General features: G+C 39.6%; 1 protein-coding gene across 3 annotated transcripts; it reads left to right on the top strand.

Moving 5' to 3' along the window:
* Nucleotides 1–596: 596 nt before the first annotated feature.
* LOC134868007 (metal transporter CNNM3) lies at nt 597–23,466 on the top strand. Of its 3 annotated transcripts, XR_010166231.1 has the most exons (13): nt 597–1,278; nt 2,253–2,587; nt 3,019–3,195; nt 3,986–4,143; nt 7,082–7,225; nt 7,305–7,463; nt 13,909–14,078; nt 14,713–14,809; nt 15,451–15,581; nt 17,920–18,049; nt 18,592–18,658; nt 18,875–18,915; nt 20,198–23,466. XR_010166231.1 is itself a non-coding variant. In XM_063888860.1 (12 exons), exons 1-11 carry the CDS (start codon nt 604–606, stop codon nt 18,889–18,891), a joined length of 2,193 nt encoding a protein of 730 aa, XP_063744930.1. In that variant the 5' UTR covers nt 597–603; the 3' UTR covers nt 18,892–18,915; nt 20,198–23,466. The 3 variants fall into 3 exon arrangements, 2 of the variants coding, with proteins under 2 accessions (XP_063744930.1, XP_063744929.1); XM_063888860.1 differs by lacking the exon at nt 18,592–18,658; XM_063888859.1 differs by lacking the exons at nt 18,592–18,658; nt 18,875–18,915.
* Nucleotides 23,467–25,306: the final 1,840 nt, after the last annotated feature.

Genomic DNA, 25,306 nt, shown 5'->3' with positions numbered 1-25,306 from the left:
TTTTTTTATGACTGAAAAAATCCCTAACCGTGTTGTATTAAAGGTGCAACTCACTTTAAAGGATGGTTCACATTTTCTTTTACAAATAATACAATTGATTCATTAAATCAATGTAAAACTCTGAGAACAAAATATACAAGTGACAGAAAAGTAAAAATTAGTACTCTTTCAAAACAGACTAGAAAAAGGGATAAACCAATCTTTTCTTCAAATTGAATGTGGTTACATTTGCATTAATTCAATGAATGTGAAGTGTGTCTAACAGAGGCCCAGGGTGATGAATGACTTGTTTTTATGAAATCTAACAAAGATGGGCGTTAGCCCCTTCTTGTTTCCTTGTCTTTTATTGGCTGTAAGCTCACACTAACTCCAATTCGCTGGCTTTCAGAGCAGGCGGTGCTGTAAGAAACTAACCATTCAGAACCAAGCCCCAAAATTAACAGATTTCCCAGCGCTCCGCCTGTATATGCGTAGAGCCAAAATGGCCACCATGGAGTTCAGTTACAGTGTTGGTTTTGTTTGGCTGGCTCAGCCCGGGTGGGCGGGACCGATGCGGGGCTCGAGTCACATGATCCGCACAGAGCCAGGCTGACCAATTCCAATATGGTGGCCAGCTTGGCAGGTCTATGGTTCCTGTTGAAGATATTGTTGTTCTGCGGGATCAGGTACGGCGCCTGCAGCCAGGAAGCTCCGCTGGTGGTGGGGCTGCGACTGGAGAACCCGGCGGGTCTGGTGTACATGAAGGACCGGGTCATCTCGGCGCCAGAAGGAGCCACGTTCAAGCTCCGTCTCTACGGGACTGAGCTGAATGGAAGCTGGCCGTGGGTGGCGTTCGCTGGGGCAGCTGGCGGAGCGGTCGGGGATGCGCCTGATCCCTGCGGGCAGGACTCCAACCGTGGGCAGTCTGCCTTCCAGGTGACGGGGGAGTTCACTCCGGATGAGAAATACAGCGGGCTGATAATGGTGGAGGTCCAAAAGAGGAGCATCTCTGCTGGGGTCGACAGCGGGAAGAGCTACTACCACCTGTGTGTGCTGAGCGGGGGGAAATGGGCTTCTGCGGGCCCGGACAGGCTGCGGATCAACACCGACATCCCGCCCTGGGGGCTGGTGGTGCTGGCGGTGGTGCTGCTGATGGTGTGCGCGCTGCTGAGGACAGTGAACCTGAGCCTGCTGTGGCTGGACCCCGTGGAGCTGTATGTGCTCCACAGCTGCGGGTCCGAGGAGGAGAAGCGGGCTGCCAAGCGCCTTGAGCCCATCAGGAGGAGAGGGAACTTCCTGGTAAGTTTCTGAAAACAAGGTGGGAATGTCACATGACAGCAGGCAGAGGGGTGAAAGATGTTCCCACATTTATTTAGGGTATTACTATGACGCTTTCCGAGGTTATTGCCTACATGAAGACAACTCATCTTTGTGTTCATATTGAAAATATGTGTGTGATAATTTACATACATTGGAGATAATCTGAACAAGCCAGGTTCAACACTTTTAAAATTAAAACTGTGTTGTTGTTGGCATATTGAAATAAAATGTTTTCACTTATTGGGCATCCTGGGTCTCTTTTTGTATCATTCCCCCAAATACTAACATCCATGTAACAATATATCATGCTTTGTTTAGGATTGAAATTGTGTTATTATTCAGGCTATTAATAACATATTACCTACCCCTTTTGTAAAAACCTTGACAATATAGGTAAGAGTGAAACTGGAAAGTTTGTGAGTGCTACAGGAGTGGAGATTTCGAGCTCAGAGTATGAGAAAGAAATTATTTTGAAAACAAGTTTTGTAAAATGCATTTTTTTCAAAGTTATCTAGTTTATTTCATCCATTCAGAGAATTGTTGTATAACACATTTCAGAATGTTTGAATTATATTACATAAATATCTAGCTTTTGAGGGAATTAGTAAACAATTAATGCGGAAGAAAATAACAAATTGTAGTTATAAATACCAAAATGTTTTTTGGACGTTTTATCTTCGCTAGTCTAAAAGAAGACATGTGTCCTTTGTTCAATGTTTTCCCTGTTGTGTCTCACCTATATCAATATAAGACAACAAAACACCACTCTCTGCAAGAGGGTAGGCATTTAATACATTCATGTCAATATACTCTCCTTCACAAGTCTGTAAAAACAATACTGCATGATGGGAAGAAAAACTTGGAAAGAACAAAGGCATATTGTGGATTAAGAATATAACAGTTGATTTTTAGTGTCCCTAAATGTATTTTTCTGTATCATCTCTCCTCCCCAGGCATGTTCTCTGCTCTTCTTGTCTGTCCTGGGACACTCGGTCCTCAGTGTACTCCTGTACCGGGCGCTGGGCTCCATCCTCTCTGCCGTCTTTACCAGTGGCTTCCTCATCTTCTTCCTGGCTGAGCTGGCTCCTCACATCCTGTGCTCTGGGTATGGCTTTCAGCTGGCGCCGGGTCTCACCTGGCTGGCCCAGGTTTGTCTGGTGCTCACCTTCCCCCTGTCATGCCCTCTGGGGCTGATCCTGGACCTGGCACTGAGGAGGGACATCACCACCTGTGGGATCAGGGAGAGGGCCATGGAGATGATCCGCACAAGTGTCAATGATCCTTATAGGTAATTAAAGACACGCGTATCGCAATCTTTGTCTCTGGAGCCATCATCTCTGTGATAGCCTCACTATAAATTTAAAATAAGCACCATTCAAATCTTAAAATCAAGATGGTAAACCTTTGTTTACTACATTATAGGACAGTATAACATTTAGATGGGCCTTTTAACAGCCCCTGAACACTAATGTTTTTGATGTGGTTATTTTATTTGAATGTTTATAACTTTATTAGCTTGCTGTATGCTTTGATCTATGTATTTTAGTCTTGATTATTGTGGCTCTGTTGTATGATGATTACAATTGATTACTCTTTATTAATGCAGGCCTTTTTTACCTGCTATGCCACTTTTGCTGTAACACGGTGAATGTCCCCGCTGCAGGACTAATAAAGGAATTCTGATTTAAAAGCTTTTTTATTTTCCATGTCCTGTCCCAGTGAGTTTGTGAAGGAGGAGTTCAGCCGCGGGATGCTGCGCAGTAAGACGGTGGAGGACATCTTGACCCCGCTGAAGGACTGCTTCATGCTGCCCAGCTCCATCATCCTTGACTTCTCCACCATGTCGGAGATCATGCAGAGTGGATACAACAGGGTGCCCATCTACGAGGAGGAGAGGTGGGCTCAAAACCTCGTCTTCTTAGAAAAACAAAAGTTGTAGTTTTGTCATGAAAACAATACATAACCAGAATTATTGTACTAAAAAAACTACAGTGCAAGAATTACAAACAGATGGTAGACCGGGAAGGATTATATCTTGATTTGGTTAAAGCATTTAAAGTGTTATACAAAAGATATTGCTAGGAATATTAATTGAAAAAATCTAAAGTTAAATGCTATCCCTACAAATATAGAGTGTACTGCATGGTTCCCACAGGTCATGCTTCCTTGAAAGTTTAAATTCAGGGGGATTGTCCAGAAATAAATAGAAAAAGATTGATTTAATGTGCTTGAATACACTGTATACAAATATTTTATGCAATAACAGAGATTGAAGTATTTTCACTAAGCTTATCCATTTGAAAATAAATCTGTCTCTATTGCTCAACTTACTACCATGATAATGTCTCTCTTAATGTATGTACACTGCTGTGTCCTACATTTAATAATGTAATCTTAGATTATTCCTTTTATATTGTTGTGGATTTAGATTTTATAACTCCCTCTCATATCTTAAGGCAGAACAATGTGGATCAGTTCGAGGTTTAAAGTTTTGTTCTGGAGCACACTTGATTTCTCTTGGTGATGTTGGTTTAGTGACCTATAATAACTCATTACAAAAGTACACATTGGCAAACACACACACACTGTACAAAGACAACCTTCAGTGCCAACAAACAATAGCTCTGGTATTTGGTTTCTTCACATGGAAATGTATGTCCACTCATTAACTTGTTTGATTTTCCAGGTCCAACATCGTCGAGATCCTTTACGTGAAGGACTTGGCTCTGGTGGACCCGGACGACTGCACTCCCATGACGACTATCACCAAGTTTTACAATCACCCTCTGCACTACGTCTTCAACGACACAAAACTGGACGCCATGCTGGAGGAGTTCAAGAAAGGTATGCTCACACTCACACCTAAAATGTCATTGCAGAGGTGTCTTTGCTGTAAGGTTTTTCATAATGTTATTCAGATTTATTAAAGTTCAGTTTGACCAAAATATCTTGAGAGCTGGAAAAATGTATAATCAAGTTTCCTTCAAATGAAGTTCTAAGCAGGTATTAATAGTCTTGAATATTTGATCACATGTGCTGGAAGGTTTATTATGAAATGTATTTATACCTTGAAAAGTGTCAAGAGATGTTATACATTTATAAACCAAGCCATCGCTCTTTTCAGGAGAGGTAGGTAACCCTGTTTAAGTGCAATGAAACCAATACAGGTACTAGACAGTGTTGGAAGAGGTGCTTGGGAGCAGGCATGCAGTTTGCGACCGGCAAATTTCAATGTTTCTTATGTTTAGGATGTTGGAGCCAGGGATGTTCACTGATGGGACAGTAGGCAGAGGGAGATTTTCAGCTGCAGGCATGGCTGGAGGTGTTGTCAGGGGCCCCTCATTTGGCCTATGCTCTTTGGCAAATAGCGTGTTGTTCTGCAACTCCTCCATGGCACACTCTGGATTCCAAGGAGAAATCCCTGTACTCTCAAATCCACTTACTACGTTATCAGGCTTTAAGGCAGCAGAAAGCACATCTGCAAGTTTTTTTGGAAAGTGTTTCTTTCTTAACCTTGTCTCTCGAAACCCTTGCATGGCAACGCAGTAATTTCTGCCATTCCTTCTTAAGAGCACTGAACACTGCTTTATCCAAAGTTTGGAGGTCATGTGTCAGATGTGAAGGAAGACGAAGCAGCACCACATTGTTTTCCTTTGCCTTCCAGGCAAGGCTCAGTGACACATGGGAAGCATGCCCATCAAATATCAGGATTCTGGGTAATGTCGGGTCAGAAAACTTTGCAGATTCAGGCAAGAATTGGTTGTTGAAATACTCCAAAAACACTATCTTTTCCATCCAGCCATGGTCTGTGGCTGCATAGCGGCTTCCATCTGGACTGTCTTGACACCATGAGGAGTACAAATGTTTTCCCTTGAACACAATGAATGGAGGCAGGTAACTCCCAGCAGCATTTCCTGTTATGCAGACCGTTACCTGCTCTCTTCTACTGCCACCTGTGCTTTGGTAAACATTTTTGCTTCCCTTTCGAGCCAGGACATACCCTGCGGCTGGATCTGTAACAAACCTGGTCTCATCTACATTGTAAATGTTTTGAGGTTTTGCATTGACACCTGCAAGGTCACACTCCTTTTTCAACAGCTCAAACCAGTGGGAGTATACGCTATCATCAGATGAGGCCTTTGCTCGAGACACTGGAAACTGCTCCGACTTCCCGAATGGTAAACTCCGGATGATCCCTCATGAAACGCTTGAACCACTTCCTCCCTGGCCTCCCATCGGTGAATGGGCTTTCACAGCCAATACTTCGGATGTAATCCCCCACAAAATCCAATAGATCTGTGCAGGTGAAGCCCCAACCCCATTCACTCAGGACCTGCAAGGATGGGAAGAAGATGGATATTAGTCTTAGCCATCTTTAGATCATATTACAAAATTCATTCTCTCTTTCATTTGCCTATTTAGCTCAGCCTTACATCTTGTTTACAGCCTACCTGAAGACACTCCGAAATCTCCTTCTCTACTCCTGAACTGAGGAAGGTTGTGCGTCCCTGATGAGCCTCAAGAATAACTTTCTCCTTTAATCTTTCTGTCAGAGACTTCCTGTCCACTCCACACTGTCTTGCTAATTGAGACAAGTTCTTAATTGTGCCCTCGTGGTAAAGGCGACATGCCTTGTTGATTTTAGGACAGTTGCTGTAATTCTTCCTTTTTGTTGTCATTTTTCTCACTGTAAACAAATTCTTATGCAAAATTAACTTGCATAACAATTCTTCTGGGCAGTGTGTGATCTGTGATGTACTCTTGTTAATGAAGTTAATGACATATAAGAACATCAAACACAGGATTACAGTGAAAAGCTATCAAACCTCAACATTTCATTATTTCCTATTGAAACACATGAGATGGGCTTAAATGGTTCTACAGTGACTACCAGGGAAATAAAGCTCATATGTTCTCACCAAAATGAAACAAATGTATAAAGAAATGCCTGTAGCCTAAATATGCTATAAAACTTGCCATTGTAGTTATCCCTCTTTTGTCAAACATTCTGAATGATCAAGGAATTTTTATTCAAAGTTAGCTTACCTAGCTGTTTTTTTTGGGTCACTGTACCATTTAAGCCCACCTTGGAAAAAAGGCAGTTTTAAAAAATATTTCACCCACCCAAACCTTTTTGTGTCTTAATTTGAAGATTTACATAAAATGAATCAGAAAACATTTAGTTTGTGTACTTAACATTTTTAATCCTTAAGCAGTGTATCTATCAGTATGGCTACATGTATTGACTAGTGATTAGCCCGCTACGCTAACTAATCTCTCAATTTACATAATATGAATGTACTTACCAAGTTAGTGGCTTAAAATTGTTGTCTTGAGGGGTCCCAAAGTTTTGGCGTGACTTCATCTGAGCCTCCTTGAGACCGCATGGATGTAGGCGGGCCTTATTCAATATTGCCTAATGTGATTGGTGCCCATCAAAACCTGACATAGAATTAAGAGATTGTGTGATTGGACAAAATAATGAATAGCATTAGACAGGACCCTCTTTTTTTTAAATTGACTTCTAAATTGCAAGTGGGCTTAAATGGTGCCTGGGGTTTAATGGGTACGCTTACCCTACTAAGTATTTAAAGTAAAATGTGTGTGCTGTGACTGTTATGCTGCTATATATAATATAATGAGATTATTACTTAATGTTAAAACAGGATCTTAATGTTGTTGTTGGTTAAACTAATTTAAAATTGTTGTAAAAAAGTAAGTCTTTGTCTTTTTAAATGAAATTAACTGTAGAAGTCCTTTCTGATCTGCCCTCTACTATCAGGCAACTCTCACATGGCCATCGTGCAGAAGGTAAACAACGAGGGGGAGGGGGATCCTTTCTATGAGGTGCTGGGATTGGTCACGCTGGAGGACGTTATCGAGGAGATCATCAAATCAGAGATCCTGGATGAATCTGACGGCTACTGTAAGTTTGTCTATTGTACATTTGATTATTCATTTAGCATCCTATGTATTTTATTAAGACTTTCTATTTCCTCCTGTAGTGGACAGGAAGGTGAAGCGTCCCCTCGCCCCACTGGAGATTCCTCTGGAGCCTCGCACCGTTCACGAGGAGTTTTCTCTCTTCAAGCTTCCTGAAGGAGAACCCAAGATCCGAACATCACCACAGCTCCTGTTGGCCACCCACCGCTTCCTGTCCAGAGGTGTGTCTGTGAATTGTAACTTACACATATACACATCTAGACTACTGTATGAAAGCTTCTTATCTCCTGCAACAAAAGTTTGCAAGGATGCAGTCAGAAGGCTCAGAGGATAGTCTTTATTTTTTAATGGTCTTTTATGCTGTTGGATTGTAGAAAGCCCTCTTTACAAATTATTTTGTAAAAAAGGGGTTTGTTTTGTAAATGAAATGGCAGAAAGAGACAAACAGTCCTCTGTGCAAAAGAGGGAGGGAAGAAATCCCTAGTATTTTGTCAAAGAAACGGGAGGCTTAGCATTTAAATGTGTGGAGATTTAAATAGGAATAGGTTCCGGATTCAGTTTCAAGTGCACAATGATGCATTTATAAACATGCAAACTTATCATAAGAACTAAAAGATACCTTTTGGGTTAACAAGAAATGTCAGCTGAACGTGCTTTAGTCTGACAAATTATAGTTTAACTAAAATGTTTAGTGCCCAATTACGGTTTGAAAATAATCGAGACTCTTATGCTTTTTTCTGAACTAGGGCTGTTTTCGACTAAGGATTTTCATAGTTAAATCTGATTCGTCAGATTTTGCCGTAGTCGACTGATAGTCGAACCTTTTTTTTTTTCAGATAGCAGCTAGATCTTTATATTTTTCCGTTTCAAACAAAAGAGCTCAAAAAACATGGTAGGTGTGAAACAAATACCTCTATTTATTTAAAGCCAGATGAACGAAACTGGGCATATTAAACATCACAACAGTTCACATAAAATCGGAACAAAATGGCTTCAAAAACAACAACGTGCCAAAACATGCCTTTATCGCTCAGTTAAGAACCTATTTCTTGGCTTTTAATTCACAGTTTACACTCGGGAATCGGGATAAAATAAATAAATAATTAAACTTATCGCAACAGCCTGGACTAGTGCAAAATGACATAAATGTTTTTAGAAATACAATAAGCCTGCCTGAATAAATAAAAACAATTATACAACAACGTAAAAATAAACATAATAAAAGTCAGAATCGAATGGGCTTCAGAAAGTGCACATGCAGCAAAAAGAGAGAGAGAGAGAGAGAGAAAGAGAGAGAGAAAGAGACTCTCCCCACGCAGCCTCCAGCTTAATTCACAATAGTCCCAAAAGAAAAAGAAAAACATCACTTCTTCACATAAGAAAAGTGTTCTACTGCACCTGTGATTGTCTGATTTTTCTGAGGTTGTGTGCCAGGAAAACCAGCTTGTTTCACGTTGGTCGGGAAAAGTGCGCTCCTTGATTTGTTGGCAATGAAACCCGCTTTGGAAAATATCCTCTCTGAGGGCGTGGAGGTGGAGGGGATGCTGTGAAATCTCCTAGCAGCTCTTGACAACTTTGGATATCTATCCTCCTTTTTCTTCCACCATTCCAGGGGGCCTCCAGTGCATTTAGTGAAGTCTTCAATTAGGCCTTCATCTCGCTTGTCTCATCCTGTTCCTCCTCATCTTCATCACTGGCCAGCAGCATAGCCATCACAGTGTCCTGTTTTGCCGTCGGCCCAGGATCCACCGTGTCACTTTCCTCCTGGCAAGACCTGTCAGTTAGACTCTCAGCTAGTTCTGCCACCACTGAATACGCCTCATCTCTTTGGTCGTCGGAGAGAAAGGAGAGCTTCTTGAAGCGTGGGTCAAGCACCGCCGCACTGATGTAGACACTTCTTTCCAGCCCTGGCCCTTTAAGCTCCCATTGCCTGTCCATCTCCTCGGACAGCGTAGTCTTGATGATCTTTGTGGTTCGACTGTCGTCCGCATGCACCACCAAATGTCTTTTTTTAATATTCATAAGCATGGGGACAGTGGCAGAGTGATCATTGGTTTAAGAACAGCGACAATGTCCTCTGCTGTGAGCCACTGTGATGTGGATAGCTCCAGGTCACGATCGGACCGTTTGCTCACACTGTCATCTGTGAGCACGGCTGAAACTGGCCCCTTCTGTTCGATCAAGCGATCGAGCATCAAATAAACAGAGTTCCAACGGGTGACAACATCCTGCATCAGTTTATGCTGAGGAACATTCTGTTGTTTTTGTTTATCTTGAAGTGCTGTGGTGGCCTTTGCGCTTTTTTTGAAATGAGAAACCAAGCGCCTTGCAGCAGCAACAGTGTGGCAAATGGGGTCCTGCTTCAGAGCGCTGTTTATGCAGAGTTGTAATGTGTGGCCCGCGCAGCGCACCCCTTTCATATTTCCCCAGGAGGGCTGCTGGACCAACTGGTTGGTGCACGCAACCATGTTTGCTGCGTTGTCATGCACCACAGAAACGATCTTGGTACTTGGAATGTCCCACTCGCAAATTATCTCCGTCAGTTCTCGTGCAATGTGATCGGCTGTGTGACTGTCCTCCATTTTTTTGGTTTCTAAAACAAAACTCCAGTCGCCAGTCTCCAGTGATGAAATGTGATGTGACTGTGAGATAAGCCTCCATCTGAAGCGAGCTCCAGATATCAGTTGTGAAACTGACAGCTTCACAGTCCTGTATTGCCCTGTATACCTCTGACCGTGTCGATAGATATTTTGTGTGCACGATATCCATCACCGTAGCTCTTGTAGGGACGGTGTAGCCTGGCTCAAGTGTGCGCAAGAGTTCTTTAAATCCCCCACCCTCAACAATGTGCACAGGCCTCATATCAAGTGCCACAAACTCCGCAATCTTTTCAGTAATTTCCCTTTTTCTCTTCTCTGAAAGTGGTGGTCTCAAATCAAGTTTTTTTTTGCGTTAATCTCGGGGCCGCCGCTGATGCAGACGTGCCGGCTGAGTTGTCGTCATGACACTGCGGGTGTAACTGTAAATGATAGAATAATATAACAATAATACTTTAATGCCTGTATTGATAAAGGAGTGGTAGAACTGTTTGTTTGTTTGTAAAGTTAACAAGCCTTACCCGCTTCAAATTGCCATGTTGGTTGTCGTCGTGTGATATGCAAGAACCTGCTCACACAACTTACACTTCACTTTCTTCGGGTCATCTTTAACCTTTTCAAAATAGTTCCACACTTTTGATGTCTTTTTAGTAGCCATTGTGAGCCAATAAATCCGTAAACACTAATGGTCTTGTGTGCTGCTCACCTGCGCTCATTTGGATTGCGCAACTGCAGTGGGTGTGATTTATTAATAGGCCTACCGTAATAAACTAAGACTACCATTTAAACGAACAAATCATTGGAACTCTTTATTAACATAAAATAGACAGATTTTGCATTAAAATAGGCTTTTATATAACAAAAAAAGACATTCTATGTAACAATTAATGCTCGGCAGCCGCGGGCACCCCATATAGTCAGAATGGTATGGTCTTTGTTGTATAACAAAATTTTACGAAGATTCGACTACGAGGTTCATAGTCCAATCAGACCTCTCCGAATCGAATAGTCGAATATTGGAGGTCAGCCCTATTCTGAACTGAAAATATTTCAACTTTTTAACACTTTTCTCACCTGTCATGCAATTACCTAATTGAATCATTTATGCTTCTACTTTTGGGGCCACCTACATTTAGCAAATGTAAACTTTTGAAATCAGAAAAGAAAATCATAACAGCTGATTCCAAACTTTTCACAGTTGTGTGTGTGTGATGGGACGGAAAGACTGAGTGAGGTTGTGTTTACTCATGCTCCTCACACTGATTAAATGAGTCACAGTTTAACCCCACACATGTAATAAGTAGGCTTCTGTCACTTATTATAGTTCAGCCGAAGGCTCAGGATCAATGGGACAAAGAATCTGCAAAAATGTTATTTGAGGTCTGATTGTCTGGACATATATTTTTTTTTGTGACCCAAACTATTATTATTAAGCAATTGCACATCAAAATACAAAAATACAATACAATATTGAGTGGGCATGAAAAGTGTAAGGTCTGCCATTTGTCACAAAAATATGCATCCAAATTTCAATAAAATAGCACAACTTCGTGATGCAAAGAAAAATAATGAATGAGCCCAGCTAGGATGATGCGCTTATTTAGTCTAGAAGTATGAAGTCCTGAAAAATCATTCAGAATCAGAACAGGGACAGTCGCTGGTACTGACACAACCACTAGATCTGACAGTGTCGAAGCAACATCATACCAGAACCGTGTTACCGGTGGACAATCCCACATCATATGTAGGAACGTTCCTGGAGACTTTAGAGTACAAAAGGAGCACAAGGGAGAGTCTATCAGTTTCATGTAGAAAAGTTTGCGAGGGGTTAAATAAATTCTATGTATGAAATTAAAATGTATCTGTTGATGGTAAGGATTACGTGACGCCTCCTTTACACTATCCCAAACATCCTCCCAGTCAAATTCTGGATCCAGAGCAGGATAGTCTTGTCTCCACAATCTGTCTAAAGGCAAGTCAGGGTATGAGGATCCTAGAATAAACATGTACAACCTAGATACCATACCCTTGGTATTATTTTGCATTGACATCAATCTGCTCAGGGGATGAAAGGGTAACGGTTGCCGCCAAGGCACGCCATATGCTTTCAGGGCTGATCTGATCTGTAGGTAAAAAAAGAAAGAGGAACCTGGAAGATTGAATGAAGTTCTAATATCCTGGAAGGAACGTAGGGCGCTGTCATCGTATAAGTCTTTAAGGTAATGGATGCCACTATTGCTCCAGTGTGATGAAGAGATAGGTCTCCCTCCAATCAGTAGCCCTTTGTTGTTAAACAGAGGGGAAAGAGTATGCCATTTACAGGATATCTTACATTCCTTTTCTACCAAGCGCCACGTTCGAATCACATTTGAAACTAAGGGACCAAAGCGTAACATTGTTTGCTTGTCAGAAACATTAGAAAACAAGGCATCTTCCAAACTCCATGGTTGTACCATTTTTTCTTCTAACTTGCGCCAAGATACTGGGGTGTCAGGATCACACCACGTAACAATAGGGCGGAGCACAAATGACCAAAAGCAATACTTAAAATTAGGTACAGCTAAACCACCATCCCCTCTACTCCTCTGCAAGGTGGAAAGTTTCAGTCTGGGACGTGTTTTGTTCCAGATAAATTGAGAAACGTCAGAGTGGAGTTTCTTCCAAAAATCTGTGGGAGGGCAAAGTGGAATCATTGAGCTAATAAAATTAGTTCTAGGTAAGATATTCATCTTAACAATAGCGGTCCGGGCCTGGAGAGAGGCAGGTAGGATAGCCCAGCTATCCATATCATTCTTCAGGGTTTTATGCGTTTCCAAAAAGTTATGAGTTGTAATGCGATGCAAAGAAGGGAAAATCTTAATTCCAAGATATTGAAAGTGCTGGACAACAGGGATATTAGCGGGGAAAGGCAGTGTTTTCGCTGAGTCATTAAGAGGCAAAAGAGCAGATTTGGACCAGTTGATCTTAAATCCAGAGTGAGAGCCAAACTCCTCACAAATTGATAATAAATTTGGTATTGACTGATAGGATTTTCCATAAAGACTAAGACATCGTCTGCAAAAAGAGCTACTTTATGTTCCGTATGAAGAATCGAAATGGGGTTTATGGCGGTAGACTGTCGTATCATTTGAGCCAGGGGTTCGAGCGAAAGGGCAAAGAGTGAAGGGCTCAAAGGGCAGACCTGTCGTGATGACCTAGTGACAGGGAACGGAACGGAAAACAACTGCCCAGTTAGAACTTGTGCAGTGGGGTTAGAGGACAAGACCTGAATCATATGGACAAACCCTTTCCCAAACCCCATAGTTTCCAGTACAGACCACAAAAAGGACCACTCCAGCCGATCAAAGGCCTTCATGGCATCGAGCGACAGCACAGCTTGTGGGACTTTTGCATCTTTTGCAGAATCAATTATGTGAAGAAGTCGCCTAACATCAGAGGCAGGTCTGGACTTGATAAATCCCGTGTGATCACAATGAACTAAAAATGGCATAAACTTTTCAATACGCCACGCAATTAGCTTGGCGTAGATTTAACAAACTCAGGGGTCTGTAACTAGCACAGTCTGTGGGGTTTTTGTCTTTCTTTAAGGAGCAAAGATATAAGGGCTGTATTGACATCTCTTCTCAATTGATGCTTTGATCATGTCTAGAAGTAAAGGGCCTAATTTTTCCCAGAACAACAGATACAAGTCTGCAGGTATCCCATCTAAGCCAGGGGATTTTTTGGACTGCATAGACAAAGCCGCTCTTTCTAATTCTTGCACCGTTACAGGGTTATCAAGACTCAAGGAATCTTCTACTGATAGAGATGGTAGATTTAGCTGTCCAAGAATGTTCTCACATCCATTTTTGTCCAGCTGGCCCTCGGATTGGTATAAAGTGGAATAAAACCCACTAAGCGTTTTATTAATCTCTTTGGGTTCTGTTGTAATGACGCCTTCAGTCGTTCTAATGGAGGGGATGTCAGCAAAGTTGTCACTAGATCTAATCTTCATGGCCAATAAATGCCTGGACATAGTAAACTGCCCAAGTTCACCATGTCCTTTGTCCCTGACCTTTGACCCCTGCAGAGGTGTCACACTTCAGCCCTGGACGTGTTTCTGAGAAGATCCTGTTCCACCTGCTCCGCCACCCCAGTGTCAACCAGGAAGTGCACTTTGACCCCAACAACCGTCTGAGTGCGGCTCACTATCTGTACACGCGCAACCACCCGGTGGACTATTTCATCCTGCTGCTGCAGGTGTGTACACACACATTTGTTTTCTCTGATTCATTTCACAAGTCAAATTTACTTTACTCGCTTTATAGGAATAATTTGAAAACACAAGATATGAACTGACTCTGTAGAAAAGAGAACATGTGACAATTTTGACTTACTGATAAACATATTTATTTACATCTTCAAAATGAGTTTGAGACTTAAAAATGTTTTTCAAGCTGGTCTCAATTTTCAATATCAGGATACTTCAATACATCTACAATATTTTGGTATAGAATAACAAAGCATGATAAAATGAGTCAAGATTGCATAATCTATCAAACTTAAATAAAAACTTTAAAAAATGAAAGAAACAACACCGGTGATATGTTTTAATAACATACTTTTTAGTTGTTGAAACAAAGTACATACCTATCAGGTTACATTGTATTATCAGCTAGAAACATTATATATTTTCCAAAACTTTATGACTTACTTTTGACAACTTGTCGCCTCAACAAACTCAGGGACGGGGAGAAATTGTTGTTAAATGACATTCACAAGAAAAAAAGGTGTCTGCTTGTGGAAAGCAGAGAGTTTTAGATACATCTTTGGGAGTTTATAGTTTACTTTTTCTTTATTTAACCCGAAAATCTTTTAATCTTTTTTTTCTTAGGGTCGTGTGGAAGTGGAGATCGGTAAAGAGGGGCTGAAGTTTGACAACGGAGCGTTTACATACTATGGCGTGTCGGCGCTCACGCTGCCATCTTCAGGTAAGATCAAGAATAACAGGAAGATTTTTTTTTTTAATGAAAGATCATTCTAACAAACACAGAAGTAGCAGTTTAATTGAATATAGAATCAGGACACTGTTTTTGAAAAAGGTTTGCTGACATTAAACTCTTTTATCGAGAGCTGTTATAGCCATGAGTTCTATTTCAATTACTATGTTTACACTGTACAGCTCTTTTCATTTTAGAAACGGATACTTTCTTAATTTTCTTATTACAATGTTTATTGTGACCCTTAATAAAAATGCCAAGGAAAACTACTTGATAATTATATTCTATAGTGGTGTATAAATTGAAAATGTTTTAAAAATATTCATTTTACAATCACAAAAACTTCTTGTATATTTTTTTGAGCGATGACTCACTTGATTATCAAACTTTTTGGAGTGATCACAGCTTACTTGGTACTGGTGAAGTTTATTTTAGGTCAGATTCTCCCCTAACATGTTCTGTCAAGTTTGAACATTTATGATGCAGTTGAAACTTAAAGCATACAGCGCTTTTCCACTTTTTTCATGGTTTATGTAACTGAAGTTTATATGAGTAGACACCTGGCTATAAAAATAAGACTCTTTGCAGATATTGTGCTGACTGTGTGTGTCTGTGTCTGTGTCTGTGTGCAGTGCATCAGTCTCCTGTGTCGACCCAGTGTCACTCTCCCAGAGATCCCTTTGAGTCAGCAGACGCCACAAGCCCGTCCAGTTATTGTCCCGACTACACCGTCCGAGCTCTCACTGACCTGCAGCTCATACGTGTAAGTGTTTGTGTGTGTGTGTGTGTGTGTGTGTGTGTGTTTTCAGTCACTCAAAAAGTCAGAAGGACACAAACTTTTGGGATGTCCAAGATGAACTGGATATCCGACTCCAAGATAGAGCCCAAAAGTTTCAACATTAACCAAATTAGGAATTAATTTTATTTGACAGATACATAACTATCAATGTATCACTTTAATTTTAACAAATTCATATACAGTACCTAGAAATAATTAATTCCCAGAGCAACATAAATCCAAATCCACAGGGAGGAACACAGATTGTAAGCAGCAGTTATTAAACAGTGAAACCCTTATTCTAGCACCCATAGTTTAGCTGTTTTCCAGAGACATGTTTTGTATATACAGTATCTCACAAAAGTGAGTACACCCCTCACATTTTTGTAAATATTTTATTAATCTTTTCATGAGACAACACTGAAGATATGACACTTTGATACAATGTAAAGTCGTACAGCTTGTATAATAGTGTACATTTGTTGTGCCCTCAAAGTAACTCAACACAGCCATTAATGTCTAAACCGCTGGCAACAAAAGTGAGTACACCCCTAAGTGAAAATGGCCAAATTGTGCCCAAATAGCCATTTTCCCTCCCCGGTGTCATGAGACTTGTTAGTGTTACAAGGTCTCAGGTGTGAATGGGGAGCAGGTGTGTTACATTTGGTGTTATTGCTCTCACACTCTCTCATACTGGTCACTGGAAGTTCAACATGGCACCTCATGGCAAAGAACTCTCTGAGGATCTGAGGATTCCTCTACATAAAGATGGCCTAGGCTATAAGAAGATTGCCAACACCCTGAAACTGAGCTGCAGCACGGTGGCCAAGACCATACCGCGGTTTAACAGGACAGGTTCCAACAGGCCTCGCCATGATCCACCAAAGAAGTTGAGTGCACGTGCTCAGCGTCATATCCAGAGGTTGTCTCTTGAAAATAGACGTATGACTGCTGCCAGCATTGCTGCAGAGGTTAAAGGGGTGGGGGGTCAGTCTGTCAGTGCTCAGACCATATGCCGCACACTGTATCAAATTGGTCTGCCTGGCTGTTGTCCCAGAAAGAAGCCTCTTCTAAAGATGATGCACAAGAAACCCCGCAAACAGTTTGCTGAACACAAGCAGACTAAGGACATGGATTACTGGAACCATGTCCTATGGTCTGATGAGACCAAGATATACGTATTTGGTTCAGATGGTGTCAAGCGTGTGTGGCGGCGACCAGGTGAGGAGTACAAAGACAAAGTGTCTTGCCTACAGTCAAGCATGGTGGTGGAGTGTCATGGTTTGGGGCTGCATGAGTGCTGGCGGCTGTGGGGAGCTACAGTTCATTGAGGGAACCATGAATGCCAACATGTACTGTGACATACTGAAGCAGAGCATGATCCCCTCCCTTCGGAAACTGGGCCGCAGGGCAGTATTCCAACATGATAATGACCCCAAACACACCTCCAAGATGGCCACTGCCTTGCTAAAGAAACTGAGGGTAAAGGTGGTGGACTGGCCAAGCATGTCTCCAGACCTAAACGCTATTGAGCATCTGTGGGGCATCCTCAAATGGAAGGTAGAGGAGCGCAAGGTCTCTGACATCCACCAGCTCGGTGATGTTGTCATGGAGGAGTGGAAGAGGATTCCAGTGGCAATCTGTGAAGCTCTAGTGAACTCTATGCCCAAGAGAGTTAAGGCAGTTCTAGAAAACAATGGTGGCCACACCAAATATTGACACTTTGGGCACAATTTGGCCATTTTCACTTAGGGGTGTACTCACTTTTGTTGCCAGCGGTTTAGACATTAATGGCTGTGTGTTGAGTTATTTTGAAGGCACAGCAAATTTACACTGTTATACAAGCTGTAAACTGACTACTTTACATTGTATCAAAGTGTCATATCTTCAGTGTTGCCCCATGAAAAGATACAGTAAAATGTGAGGGGTGTACTCACTTTTGTGAGATACTGTATATACGAGACCTATAATGTATTGTTGTAATACAGTATAATATGTGACCTTTAATGTTTTTCATTATTAGCTGCTTGTCAATGTCACCAGTTGTAAAGAGAAGTACCTACATTTATCTTTCTCATTGTTTTAATGCATTTTCAAAACATGTTATTTATCTTTTTCTGCTTGCATACATTAATACACACTTCTATTGACATTCCATATTGACATTGACAGTCTGACAGACACTTTTTGTTTTAAGTGTGATGTGAAGTCAACCTGCTAAATCTCTCCTATGTCTGTACATAATGTATCGAGCCTAAATCGTTTCACTCAGAGGAAGCATTTATTTCAGACTTTTTTTTATTCTGTTGTTTTTTTTTTATAGGTGACACGTCTCCAGTATCTGAACGCTCTCATGGCCTCCCGGGTCGGTCAGAGTCCTGATCCTCCAGAAATAAAGATCCTGCCCAACAGTCAGACCAAGCTGCTCAACGAGAGAAACACCACACAACAAGGTGAGTCCGCCTGAACCACGTCTGATCTCTGGGTCTGCTGCAGTGTGATCTCAATACTAACATTTATTACTGATAAATCACCAAAACTCTTGAATTTAGGGCTGGGCAATATGAAATAAATTAAATATTGCACAGCTTTTGACTGAAATACCTCAATATTGTGGGGGTAATTATTTGGGCTTTCACAAAACTTTTACACAATAAGATTTTGTATTAATAATAAACAGTCTCATTGATATAAGGACTAAGTGGGTAAATGGGTATAAAAGAAGAGCTAGAAAAGTCTGGTAAGTTCAGAGCCAGGAAATCCAAGAGAAAAAAAAATACTGTATATGATATTGAAATTTTAGACAATATCTAGTCTCATATCCCAGTGTTGATATAATATGTTTATTGCCCAGCTCTATTTCCATAGAAAGCTCTTTTTACTACTCTTACTGCCTTTTCCTGTTTGCTTTCAGCTGATTATAACATTTCTCTCTCTTTTCTTTTCCTTCCTTGCGTGCCTCCATGTCTTCTTCTCTCTTCTCTGGCCCGTCCAGATTTCCCTGTAAACTTTTCATTCTTTGACACCATTGAGAACTACTGTTAGTTTTATTTGTGCATGAGGTAATGAAATACAGACGGTCTGTGGCAGCACACAGACGGTACATGCAGCACACTCACCATCACACTCCTCTTAAAACAGGACTCTTTATTTAACCTCTACCTTGTCAAATCTGCCATCCCAGTGGGTGCAGTTTATTTTCACAAGACTTATTCATGTGTGTGTAAGTGTTTGTGAGGCTCTATAACCTTTATTTCTTCATCCTGTCTTCTTCCTAGTTTCTGCTTTTCCCTGAAATCATCTCACTTCTCTCTGTTGGGTATGTAAATGCTGTGTAATATCTGATTTAATACAGAAATGTCAAGATTTTCTATCAATATAGATAATATTAAAATGACTTTAAAGGGATAAAATGTGTCCTCTGGCATCCATAATGGAAGCTCAGCGACAGGAAGCCAAAGATACTACCTGAGGTGAAAGGGACATGTGCATAGATGTAAATAAAGGTCTGAATAACTTGCTTAAGAAAAGTCACTTTTTAAAGTTTTCTTCATCATCAAAGTACAATCAAGCCTAATTTGTCTAGACAGATTATCCCTTGATCTTAAGTGGTTTTAACAGGTTACCATCAGAAAAACATATTTTTACCCTTCTTAAAAAAGTTAAAGCTCTTGAAAGTATAACATTTATTTTTGGGTAATTTTATTTTGCCAAAGTTTTCTTTAAACCTATTCAAAACAATACACATAATCTAATAAACCCTAATATGTTGATGGTTACCCAGTGCAACAATGAGACTCATTAATGACTTTTTGTGTGGGGAGTACTCAGTCAGCAGGTTGTTGTAGTATCACTACGAGTGAGTTTGATATTAGAGCAGAAGGGCTCCAATATGTCCTTCTGAGGATGTGTTGCATCCACAAGTAAACAAGACCGAGACAAGATGGCACAAAAGAAGAAGAAGAAGCCTCTGACAGTAGCACAGATAGCTGCCTGATACAAACGTTTAAATTAATCATATTTATGGCATTTTGTTAAAAAACACAGATATACAATTTGAGTTTGCCTCTCAAAACTGATTCAAGATGTTTACTGTCACTTCGATTACGGTTATACAAGTACAATTGTATGAAACACTTGGGGTTGGAGAAAAAAGTAAATACAGGTGATACAATATAAGGAGAAATTAAAGAAATCAATGAAAGAAAAAACATGTAGATATAAAAATGATTGCAATGATTGACTATTTTTTTCCTAAATCTGTATATTTTTTCATTTATATTCATGTTTACTTACCTAAAAAAATAATGATTAAACATTATATATTGGATCATTAAAAATAAATACCATCTTTAGCGAGCCACATGACATGCTACCGAGGAACTGTGTTTTTTGATGCAAGAAATGAAAGTCTTGTTTCACTTTCACTTCTTCTATTCCTCAAACTCTTCGTCTCTGGTGCAAACTTGCATGTTTCCTTTATTTTTTACGTCCTCTGTCACTTTTAAATGTGTGTGTGTTCGTGTGTGTGTGTTAATTCCTCCATTTGATATCATCCCTCACTCACCCCAACTCTCCTTCTCATTGGTCGGACTCTATAGGTGGCAGTAGCACCCAGGAGAGCTCAACAGAAGAAGAGGCTCATGGGTAGTGCGGTTCTGACCTGCTCCAACACAGTAGAGGTTTTAGTTTGTTTTTATTAATGAATCATCTATGGCTGGAACGTAGTTATTGGACAAGACTGGAGTGAGAGTGATTTTATTTGTTTTGTAGATCCACTGCTCACATATCTCATTCCTTGATGTGATTTTCATTGCAATATTATTTGATGCTGTTTCATACACTTTGAACTATCTACAGTATGTGTGTAAATACATAAATACATTTTATTTTAATTTGGCGGCGCCTTTCTTCCAGGTTTGTACTAAACTCTGTATTGCAATGATTCGTCACTTGTGACTGTCTGGGTGCCAAAGGGGGGGGTTTGTGTGTGGGTGTGTGTGTGTGTGTGTGTGTGAGCACGTGCGTTGTCTGTACTCGGGTGTAAATCCGTCCGACATTAAAAAATAAATAACAACGGTTGGTTAAAAAGCAGATTTGCACATTGAAGTTGTGCACTGTAGATAGTCTTAAGCTATTTTTCAAGCTGTTAGGTACGTCCACATTTTTCTACACTCACACAACATTGCTATCAGACACAAAGGTGTGTGTTCAGCTTTCAGTGGTTTGTAATTTAAATATTCATTAGTCAAGTGGAGGGTAAAGGCCCAGGATGTAACCAAAGTGAAAAAGACTAAACACTCCTTACTAACTAAGAGTGATATTTTTTTATGGATGCTGACATTTGACAGAAACTTAAGGGGCCTCCAGATGAAGATTTTGTTTGTAAAAAAAAAAAGAGCTAAAACAATTAATCAATTCTCCGAAAATAATCGGCAACTATTTTGTTAATCAACTATCTGTCTTAGTTGTACAGATACGCTGCTATTCTTTGTCTTGTGTGATGATAAGCTGAACATTTTGTGTTTTGAGCGACACAACAAGACATTGGAAGATGTCACTTTGGTCTTAAATTGGGCCGATTTTCCCCGTTTTCTGACATTTCATAGATCAAACAAACATCAAAAGCAAAAAATCGTCCAACATCAGCGTTTTTTGGTAGAGTATCGAATGTGTGGTCAGTTTCGTTTTATTCTGTCACCATATAGTTCCTACATTTTAAATTTGTTAACACTGGATTTATTATTTGTGCAGTTTAACGTGAAGTGATGAAAAAACGTTTTGAACTTTTAGTCTAGGAATCAGCAAATTAATTTACAGTAACAAGTATTTCTTAAAGTAAGGTTTTGATAAAATTATGCAATTGGTATTTGTACCAAAACGGAGGTCTTCAGAATCAGAATACCTTTATTCCTCGGGGAAACGTACATTGTGACAGCCAAAGTGAAGATTGAAACAAACAAAAACAAAACACTATTAGATAAGATAAAGGGCATGTACAAAATACATTTCATTCAAAATAAAAAAACATATTCCAATTTACATACGTCATAGATTTTCCAATTTACATATTGCACACAAGTGTAATTGCACAACAGTAATGTCGTAGGCTTGTTCGTTACATTAATCATCACGACTGTATCCGTTTAAAACATTTTGAACTCCAATTAGTAATGGGGTTGACATAAAATTAGACAGTAATCTTAAGGATTCATCTTTTTGGCCATTTTTTTCTTACATTTGGTGCTGTAGTGAGTTTTAGGTGCAGCAGTACAGTGTGGGATTCAGGCCAAATAAACTACCAAGTGTGTTCATGCTAATAATGAAACATGTCCCTCAGTGCAGCAGTGTGGCCTATTCATGTGTTTTGAAAAGTTTTCAGACAACAATGGGGCTCTATGGCACAAAGTGGAAGATTTATCAGGCTTTGCAGGAGATTCGATTAATCTCTCTAAATCTTCTGTCTTTGTTATCATATATTTTGGTCACTTTACCATTCCAGTACATGTTGCCATCTGTTTGTTTTATCCATCTGTCTATGAATGTGTGTCCGTGTGTGTGAGTGATATACAATATTTCACTACACATAAGCAAGCAAGCATCCAGTCTTCACCTTACCCATCCTGATGATTTCCTAACATGTATTTAAAGCTTCTGTCTGTCATTGTTGCATGAGTGTAAACATGTAGATATGTCAGACATGGCTTCTAAAAAACCCTACCCCTTTGTGTTTCCAGTTCGTACATTAATGTATTTACGGTAAGGAGGACTCTGTGTATGCTGTATTCAAATCAGAGTTTTAAAATATATTTTTAATGCAGTACTAGCATGCAAACCTATTGTTGAGGAAGTCTATATTGGCCATAAACACTGTCAAAAAAACAAACAATTAATCTCCATGGCAAAGATACACTCAGATGGTTGCTCGAAAATACCCACTATGTATGTCGTATTGTGCGAACATGGTCGCACTCGAAGGCAGTAATTACTTTAATTCAAGGAAATGAGTGCAGTGTTGGGGGAAATATTCAGATCCTAACCCTAACCCTAACCCTAACCCACTTAAATAACATACCACACTATAAAAATACTCAAATACAAGTAAATCAACTGAAGTATGATCACTCAAAGTATTCATTATGCAGTAAAATGTTCCCACTTTTTGGATCAATATTACTGCTGCATTATGTCTATGTTGCATTGTATTGCTTTAGATTGTAAGGACGTGCTAATCTTAATATTGATAATACTCAAAATACTCAAAAATAAAATACACTCAACACACATGTGAGTACTGTGTTAAATTAAGCTTCACCCATTTAAACAGCATCGGGGTTATTTAGGAATCGGCTCTATGTTACATTTGCACCATTTCTGTCTTTTATTGGTGTCCATTTTATTCCATTTTTGTGTTTGCTTCATTCAGTGTTATCACCATTGCCATATTCCAGGAGAAATCTTTGTGATTCTGAGTAAATATTTTTCATCCGTTTACTTTTGTTATGTTGTAATAAGTACATTTTTATGGTATGAAGAGAATGTAAAAGGATAATCGTTACTTTGTACTGATTGAGAGATTTTCTGGTTCAAGAAGCGTGTATTAATATATGACTGCTTAGATATATTATAATTTGAGGATGTAGTTTTTAGGTAATCAGTTTTCAGGTACAATAACGCTGTTAATACACAAGAGTTATTGAGAGGTATACAGTTAAAGCAATTCCTCTTCTGTAAAGGTTACATTTGTATAGATCTTTATTTTAGTTTTTGGGAATGCTGCCGGGTTTTTTTGGTGCGTTGAGACTCCATTATATTAACACTTTCAATAATCAAGTTTCTTAGGAAATAAACTCAATCCTGTTCTAAAATGTGTTATTTGTTTGTCTTTTATTTCCTGTACTCTTATTTGACATACTTTATAATTACTGTAAAAACATTTGACATATTTTCCGACATACTTTACTATAACATTTTATTTCAAGTCGGTTGTGGTTGAATTCATTTCTGTGACCTCTAGGGAAGAGAAACAGTAAGTCTGAACCTGTAACTATAGTTTATTCTAGTCTTAAGTTTATTTATTTACGTGTTAATTAACCCTCATTATTATTTATATACTTTGTCGTTGACTCAGAGTGTTAACTGTATTTATATTTTAATATACACTTAGTGGCTACTTAATCTGGCACACCTGTACAATCAAATGCAACTGTCCTGTCATAAAGTGGACTTTAATGACTCTTACAATGTGTTCAATGATACCGTCATTGAGACAATAATAAATAAAAAATAATCTGTTTTCTATACATTTATTAATAATAATAGTAAATATTATTTATATAGCACTTTTCCTGGTTCTCAAAGTGCTTTACAGGGAAGTAAAGAAATAATTGAGTCTATAAATAGATTTTTGTCTGTTCACCTTTTCTTGTGCGCTAAATGTTAACATTGACATTGGTGCACCACAATGCACTGAACTTCTGCATTTATATCTGAAGTGAAGCGTGCCATTGTATTCCTCATTTGTCTTTGTTTATTGAGTTTGTTGAACCGTTACATGTTCGGTCAAATATATTTTTAAAATCTGAATTGTGATTGACATGCAAGTTGTTATCCATTATTTGTTTGGTGATTCAGTAGATAACGTTTTGTGGAAAACTGATCATTTTTTAAGGCTAATCCAAGGTAAGATAAAAACCTTATTTTTAAAGAGATAAAATGTGTGTGGCTACTCTGAAAAAGAGACACACTGAACTCCTGGAGGAATGTATAACCATGCTGGCCAATCCATAGTTGAATGCAGGGGCCATGGCAGGGTCCAATCAGGCGGTCACATCTACATAGGCAGGTGTGATTTAGCGGTCTATGTTTATCAAGATTTTGTTGGTAAAAAAATAAAAATAATAATAATGTATAATCGTGTTTGTGTTGATGTGAAAACAGAGACAGAAAACATAACTTTTAAGATGTGTGGTTAGTTGTGAGGCTTAGAAGCTCACCTAAGCTCAGAAAAAGCTTAGAAAAATATATTTATATATGTTGAGCAATAAAGGCCTCATGGTATTGTACTGGACAGTATATTCATGCACATTGTTTTTCATTATTGGTTTTAGATTAGATTATTTTGTAAAGTAAACAAATTATTTTTGGGGCCAATTCGAGATAAAGTAAGAAAAGATAACACTTTATTTAAGAGAAGCAGAAGGAACCCTTAATCATTCCACAGAGGAGAAGTTTACATTATGCATTCGACCAATCCTACTGTCTGGAGCAGTGGGCTGCAATATGTACGCCACCCGGGGAGTAGTGTAGGGAATGTTGCCTTGCTCAGGGACACCTCGGTAGCACTTGGTCTTTCAGGGAGTTGAACCACTTTCCAGTTTCCAAGCAAAGCCCCTACGTACTTCGCCACCACTTCCCCAAACAAATCAACATAAACAATCAAAAGGATAAGCTGTAAGGAACCAAGAGCTGGTCCGTTGAAAAAATCTGTACAGGTCACAAGCCATTAAGTGCTAGTTTTGGTCACTGTCTTACAACTTTTGAGAAACCAGATCTGGAAGGTATTGCTTCTCTTTCATGTGTTTTCAGTTTGTGTGTATCTTTTAAACAACCAGAACCACTTCCTAACACACGGAGATTGATAGCAGCTGTCGTCTTCTTTTCAGATAACCACAAACATTTATCTGAAAACTTGACATTTGAACTTCAAA

The sequence above is a fragment of the Eleginops maclovinus genome, chromosome 8 (assembly GCF_036324505.1).
Source record: "Eleginops maclovinus isolate JMC-PN-2008 ecotype Puerto Natales chromosome 8, JC_Emac_rtc_rv5, whole genome shotgun sequence".
In the NCBI taxonomy this organism is placed as follows: Eukaryota; Metazoa; Chordata; class Actinopteri; order Perciformes; family Eleginopidae; genus Eleginops; species Eleginops maclovinus.
Note: the sequence above shows the minus strand (reverse complement) of the source record. Positions and strands in the feature narration are given on the sequence as shown.

What these genes read in the sequence shown, in the direction of transcription:
- LOC134868007 (XM_063888859.1), top strand. Translation starts at nt 604, where the DNA reads ATGGTGGCCAGCTTGGCAGGTCTATGGTTCCTGTTGAAGATATTGTTG. An exon ending in GGAGGAGAGGGAACTTCCTG is followed by an intron (nt 1,279 to 2,252) that starts GTAAGTTTCTGA and finishes TCTCCTCCCCAG; the next exon opens with GCATGTTCTCTGCTCTTCTT. An exon ending in ATTTCATCCTGCTGCTGCAG is followed by an intron (nt 14,079 to 14,712) that starts GTGTGTACACAC and finishes TTTTTTTCTTAG; the next exon opens with GGTCGTGTGGAAGTGGAGAT.